Below are 7,280 nucleotides of genomic sequence, written 5' to 3'. Positions count from 1 at the left end.
ATATATATATATAATACGAATATATTAGCTCGTCTGCAGTAGTCGGTAGACAGGACTAGTAGTAAGCCTGTGCGAATGAAATAAATGCAGTACTCACAGGACTCCGAGAAACCGCTTTGCGCGAGTTCAATGGTCACGGTTGTAGATAAACAGCCCCGGTGGTCTTCCTTCTGTACTTAAATAAATATGACTGCCCAATAAACCAGGAGAAAACCAGCTCACACACTTAGCTCTGTGATGGTGAAGACTGATCACGGATTGGGCGCACGTATGCGCGCTCGTGGTTTTTCCAGCCAATCCAGACGCGAGAAGGTCTTGTTATCGAACTCTGTACTGTGGCAGTTCCCATTCGAATCATCCCCACTCACGAGCTATTCGAAATTAGGTAGTCAACACCGCGCCAACAACGTAGGATAGTCAGGACGATCCGGAAGAATACGTGTCGAAATGAACGCGTTAGTTAGGCCTTGGCGGAAACCGGCATAAAGTCTGCTTATGACGCAGATAAGCAGTTCTGAAGATAACGGAATCAAGGCATACGTTAGGATTCCTGGCAACTGTCGGAAGGGGCATTGGATTGGCGGATTTTCTAAGTATTTCTTGACGAGAGCGGAATTTAAGGTAAATCCGACGGGGATGGACAGAAGTGGTCATAGACTGCCAGACCTACTAGGCTTCAGGTAGAACAATTTCAAGCGAACAAGCGATCCGTTCCCACAAGTTTCACAGTCAGGGACTGGAGAGGCACAGGCTTCACAGGCGGATTCCGAAAAATCATCTAAAAGAAACGTCACGATGTAGAAATATCACTGAGCACAAACCGGGAGTCCAACCGAACGTCGGGGAATCAGCTCGGAATCACACTCACCTTTGGGACTTTTGAAACGAGTGCTTTGTTGAAACCAAAGTTGACCATAACGGCGTCTATATTCTCCATTGGTAGTTGCATTCAAATCAGTTGGGTACTGAAAGTGGAGGAATTAGAAACGACGGTGGGAATCAATCATGAATTCCATTAGGGGAGAAGCCTTGGACATTTGAACTAACGCAGTGAATGAAATCGCTTTGTTGAGTAAAGCATCTATTTGAAGAAAACCATTAAACTGGAGGTTTGATCCTTGTTAAAATCGTCGGCAGGCCTCACCTTCCACATTTTTACTGAGATTCACAAAAACAAAACCTTGAAATATTATTCAATTGAATTTTACACTTTTAGAAAATAAGCCGATAAGTCGGGACAGCTCAGGCGCGACGTACTGATCGAAAGGTTCGTGGTGCGAACCCCAACCCGAGAGCTCAACTGCTCCTACCTAGCCTTGGGCAACCCGGCATTATCTCAGCCCTCGTGCTTCCTTCGGCTGACATGGCAGCTAGGCAACGAAAAGGTGCTACAGCTAAACGATTATTTATGATTATTAATAAGAAAGCCCAACCACTCTCCACACCAGCAGTACGCCGATTTTGACTACCTCACCAGGATACGGCAGTGAAGAATTGGCCTTCAAAACTGATGTCATGCTGACGACGATGATGATCTCACCGAATAGATTACTTATAGTGGAACACCAACAGGTTATCTATCGTCACCTTGATGGTATGCTAGTAGCCGTATATACAACGGGGAACGCGGTAATAGCATTACGCTGAAAGAGAATGGGGTTGGCACACGAGCCGGTACTATAATGATAAACAACTAAGTTCGGTGTTCGCCATTATTCCATCGTATTTCGAACAACTGACGGCTTGTAAGAGAGCTCCGTGCAGTGAAACTCAGCAACGGGTACGTACGACTACGGTAGAAGATTTTAAAAAAAATAGAGATAATCATTTAGCTGTAACACGCGTGCCTAGCTTGGCTGCCATGCCACCAGAAGGAAGCACGAGGGCTGGGATAATCCCAGGGTGCCAAAGCCTAGACAGGGGAAGTCGATAGGCAGAGGTCCGGTTCGAACCACAGATCTTTCTGTTAGTAAATTCGCGTTCTAACCACTAAGCCATCTCGCCCAAGACTATGGTAACCGGCCGGTGGTTTGACAAACGTAGAAACTCACGGATATGCTCGCGGAAAACTACAACCCCGTCGGAAAAAAGCTATCTGGACTATCTATCAGTCACGAGTTAGCGGACGTCTTCAAAAAGAGTCCCGTCGGGGTAAGTCAGATGATCTTTCATGTCTTGATCTCTGCTGGGAAATGCTGCGATAAGCTTATGCACACAAATGAATTTAATTGATTAATTTAATTAAATTCCCAGCATATCTTACCACTGTTTACCAGAGCATAAACCAGTGTACTGTACGATGCCCAACTGGATCAAACACGTGAAAACTTTTCGTCGCGTTCGTTAACGATTCCAGTCGAAAAAGGCCGCATCAGATGTGTGACCACTGCAAAGGATGTCGTGAACCGAAATACATCCGAAAGTAAGCCTTTGGGAGAAATAACTCACCCTCGATAGATGAACTGATCACAGTGCACAGGTTGCGCTGGTTGGCCACGTGCCGCTGGCTTGGCCACGTGCTGCGTATGCCAGTCGACCGACTTCCTCGAAGGGCTCTTTTCGCACAACCACGTGAAGGGTGGAAACGAGCCAGAGGCGGTCAACCAATGACTTAGCAGTGAAGTGTGAACGCCATTACCAGCAAACTCAGCTGTGCTGGTCACTGCTGTCATCCTGGATGGGGACCCCGAGACAGGCCACATCAACAGTTAGAGACATTGTCAGACATGGCCCAGTCGCGCCCTCAATGGCACTCGAGCATCCAAGCTATTGCCTTCAATGCATGGTTCCTTTTCCAACCAACCCCCCACACCACTTTACAGCCAACTGACAGTGCTGGATTCATGCACCAATTTATCAGCTCCCGCCTGCAACACGCAGCTACCTACCCCTTCCCCAAAAACCATCGGTGAACGAAACTGCGGCAGCTACAACCACTGTACGACGAGTACGCGGTTATTACAGCTGACAATGATGATGATGAAGCGTTACGCCTATTCTTTACTCTCTAATGAAGGACAGTGCGGCTCATGGCGTTCGTTCTAAATTATCACAAGACCTTATAGCAAGTTATCGTACAAAGCAGCATATATAACACAGTAATGTAAAGTATTACAAAGTACAGTATGGCATAGTGTGGTAAGGTACAGTTTTAGTACAGTATACTATAATATACTACACTATGCTACGCTGCACAGTAAAGTCTTGCCTCATATTACAGTAGTACACCTACATAAGCATTCGTAAATCTTGCACCACAAGAGGCTCTCTTCTTCACGTGACCAACATCTGGGTGAATCAAGTGCATTTTTCCCTATCCACGTCACGTGGTTATTGGGCACTGAACAGAAGAGACCATCCAGCGCCCGCTCTGTGATCGTGCTAACGCCATAGGTTACAGTAATTCACACGAGTGATAAAAAATACCGCTTTTCGAGGACGAAACCAATGGTGAGTGATTTTTTGTTCCAGTTTCATCTTCAATTTCATAGAGGATGACTCATCAATTCAAGTACTGCTGAAAGGAGCTGAGTTCCACGGATCTGAGCTACAAAGGATCAGTTACATAAAACCTTAGCACGGTTATAAAGGTCGGAAAACTTCCATCATTGAGTGAACACCAGTGCAAAATCACTTCTCACATCGTGTGAAACGCCTTTGCAAACCGTTTATCGAGTGTGGCGAATAAATCAACTGTCACGTGACCGCAAGCCAACAAATAGATGCGTATAACAACTGACCACAACCTCTTACCTTCATGTCTTCAGCCGCGGGCCTGAGTTCAAAGTTCGAAGCTGAAAAACAAATAAAAATGGCGAGGGTGACAGATTCGAACAATGAAGATTCAAAGAGGTGAAAGAATGAGGACGGCCTTGGTTTCTGAGGCTTACGATAAATCAGATCTTGCGTGCATCGATATCGAACAAGCTACCAGAGGGTCAAAAGGGGCATAGTTTTTGCAACTATGGATGCAGGTGTGATCGATAGGTGAGTGCAAAATGTAAATCTCTGAAATGCTTGCTGGTATAAACAGGATGACGGTTTCAAATTAGGAGAATCTATTTTATTTTTTCTGTAGATTGCACAAGTGCCACAGGCACACACCGAATACGGTATTCTCGTGAGAAACTGACTCGTCGTCATTCGAGGAACCAGTTAATGTTTGGTCACACGATGTGAATTGCGTGACTGAAGAATGGGTGTGAATTAGTCACAGTGCTGATGAGCGGCTTGTGGACTACCAGCCAGGAGGTCGCCGATTCTAATCTCACTACAGCCTCGTGAGATTCATATTGATTGTCGCCTTTTTGACACAGATGTATCTTACCTAGAGAACAAAGCCTCAACAGAACTAGCAAGACAAGTGACTAGACGAAACAGGCCCAAATACACCCAGGTGGATCTGGAGGGAAGATGAAAACCAACCTACTCGTGCGCAAAAGGAGAAGGACTGGCATGAACCATGCATTCAGTACTGTGACTTGATAAGGCTGCCCCCAGCACTAAGCAGCTGTTAGTTGGAAGCAGAAATACTAACTGGAAACATGATGACAACGTAAAAACAGACCTAACGTTGAAGAACATTGGCTCGATTCAACAACCATACCGACGATTTTGTTTTGCCGGTGTGGAAACATCCCCACATTAAAAAAAACTGATCAGTATCGGAAACATGACTGGTTGGTAAGCAACTTAATGAAGTAACATGATGCTGTGAGAAAGTAAAACAGAGGTGCATGCTAACGAGTTGACTGTGATGGGTCATCGCAAAGTATCGGACGCCAATGGTGGGCGAATCACTTACTCAAAAATTTGTTTTTAAACGGTAAATGCAGCGCCTTGTCCGGTACGGAGTCTTCCCACAGCTTTCGCACATCAGGACGAATATCTGTTCGGTGGTAGGCAGAGAGGAAACGAATCGCAATATGACATAGGACAGTAGATAAATCGGTAATGGGCTGTGCGGATGCGTGTGGAGAACGGATACCACACAGTGATCGGTCCCCTGATTGATGACTATCATAGCTAGTGTCAAAGTTGTGGAATTTACCGTATGGCTCATCAGAGTTTACGTAAACAATACGTCAACAGTCGGAAGATGTGCCGCTCAAATAAAAGAGGTAGCAGAACGTCCGTCACAAACTAGAAGGGTGATGCTATCAGCTGGTGTAACGTAGGCGATAAGTTCGATAATTTAAATGATATTTCAGCAGACAAATACATAGAGTCACAGAAATCTAGTAGTGACAAGTGATTCACGTGACCCGGACAAGGTTGCTCAGACTTAAACACGGGTCACCAAAGAGCCATCAATGAATCGGAGATGTGAACCTCCTAGAAAAAGGCTTGTGCTTTAAAACAAGACCGGTGACTACATTAGGGACAACTTCTACTTAATACAATATCCATCCTAAGAGTTTCCCTGACAAGTGTTCCTTGGCGGAAGAAGAACCGTACTGCATGCACTCTGCGGCGGGTTATCGAAATTGCACCGGCATCGATGTGTATCTTGTCGGCAGCTGGTGTAAGAATGGGAGAGAATCATCTGTTTCGTCTGAAGTGAGTGCTTCAGCTGTTCATTATTCTTGCTTGCGAATCTCCCATCAGTTCCCATTTTCTAGTTTCCCATAAAATAGTGCTATATTCGTAATGCACTACTCATAAGGTTGCTGAAAATTTGTCGACAGCGAACGACCGGTTTTGCCCTTCTTGGGGCTCATCAGATAGGCGCAGTCCCCAAATTTCCGTTAACCTTATGTTCTACTTGCAACCAAATTGCACGAAATTAGCGAAATACACACATTCTCTAACAAAGTTGATTCCGCAAAAGACTCAAGTAGAATCGAGCTGAATCTCTCGTTTGTGATGTTTCAAGGCAAGTGAATGTGCTTCAGCAGGCTGCCTCATGTTTCAGTTGCTACGATATTCGACATATTGCAATACATGTACATTTGTAATGGATCATAAACGAGAGAGGCAGTTCCAGGTAAGCCTCATGTGAAACCAAATTTGTTCGCAAATAAGTTTAGTTCACTGATAAACTAGTGCTCTTCTCATCTGGCTAAGCTTGAATGAGGACCACAGTAGGTTATCACAAAGGCTTAGATCCATTCAACAACGACAACGGCCGTGATCATTGGAAACAGAACCATCTAAGTATCCAGAGACGTTTCTACCTGATCTTCGGGTGTATTACCTTCGATCACTATTTCAACTTTCAAACCTTTCACCGAACAGTGCGCATCCCAGAAGGAACCAAGACACAGCCGGTCAAAACTGTTCACTGATGTGGTGAATTAGTACTGATTAGTGGTGACCTCCTCCATCCCTTTTTAACTTTGTGATCGATGAAATAATGAGACGAACGCTGGAGGGTCTCCAAAACCCTGGTGTTCAAATAGCCTGCGGAGAAAACCTTGTCGATCTTGAATATGCAGACGACATCGTTCTCATGTTCGAAGAGGAGGAAAAGGCGCAAGTATTCTTGGATGAACTGACCAAAGTCATCCCGTCCTTTGGTATGCACTCTGCACCCACAAAGTGTAAGGTCATGCTTGTGGACGTGCAGTCACTGAACACGCCACTTACGATCCAGGGAGAGGCAGGCACTGGAAGTTGTGGAGCGTTTGACGTATCTTGGAAGTTGTATTAGTTCTGACTGTAGTGTGACAGATGAGGTGAATGCACGAATCTGCAAGGCTCGGGCCGCGTTTGCTAACTTGAGACACCTATGGCGTCAAAATGGTTTATCCCTGAATCTCAAGGGACGTGTGTATCAAGCTACAGTATGGGCTGTTATGTTGTATGGCTGTGAGACTTGGCCTATTCGAGCAGCGGACCTGAGACGTCTTCAGGTGTTCGACAATCGTATTCTCAGAACCATAGCTCGCGTGGGTTGGTGTCGGCGAATCTGTAATGAAGCAGTTAGAATGCGTGTTTTCGGTTGTGTAACGGGTACTTCCATTGAGGAATGTGTCCATCACCAGAAGCTGTGTTGGTTGGGACATGTGTTACGTATGCCGAACTATCGTTTGCCAATGAGAGTACTGTTTTCCATGTCCAATTCGGAGTGGCGTAAACAGAGAGGTGGCCAACCCTTGACTTGGTAGAGGAGTATGAAGGAGATCACGAAACGCTTGAGTGATGTCGGTGCTACTCGCCTTCCAGGATGGGGCCGCGTGATCCTCACTGTGCCTGGTTGGAGACACTACAAGATATGGCTGCCAACCGATGTCAGTGGTGTTCGTGTTGTCAGTTTCTGTCCAGATTGCCTGAGTGAA

The 7,280-nt window shown here is 45.6% G+C and overlaps 2 protein-coding genes across 2 annotated transcripts in view; one reads left to right on the top strand and one right to left on the bottom strand.

Moving 5' to 3' along the window:
* Nucleotides 1–7,280, bottom strand: part of T265_02427 (hypothetical protein) — a gene marked incomplete at both ends in the record, with an annotated part of 60,359 nt that overhangs the window by 23,465 nt on the left and 29,614 nt on the right. The window contains 3 exons of the mRNA XM_009166660.1: nt 869–965; nt 3,754–3,794; nt 4,805–4,888. Coding sequence (XP_009164924.1) covers nt 869–965; nt 3,754–3,794; nt 4,805–4,888 — 222 coding nt within the window. The remainder of the gene's footprint in view (nt 1–868; nt 966–3,753; nt 3,795–4,804; nt 4,889–7,280) is intronic.
* The window catches only part of T265_02426 (hypothetical protein), a gene marked incomplete at both ends in the record, with an annotated part of 5,172 nt that continues 5,007 nt past the window's right edge, over nt 7,116–7,280 (top strand). Inside the window, one exon of the mRNA XM_009166659.1 lies at nt 7,116–7,275. Within this exon, the coding sequence (XP_009164923.1) occupies nt 7,116–7,275 (160 nt within the window). The remainder of the gene's footprint in view (nt 7,276–7,280) is intronic.

The sequence above is a fragment of the Opisthorchis viverrini genome (assembly GCF_000715545.1).
Source record: "Opisthorchis viverrini unplaced genomic scaffold opera_v5_29, whole genome shotgun sequence".
Lineage (NCBI taxonomy): Eukaryota > Metazoa > Platyhelminthes > Trematoda > Opisthorchiida > Opisthorchiidae > Opisthorchis > Opisthorchis viverrini.
Note: the sequence above shows the minus strand (reverse complement) of the source record. Positions and strands in the feature narration are given on the sequence as shown.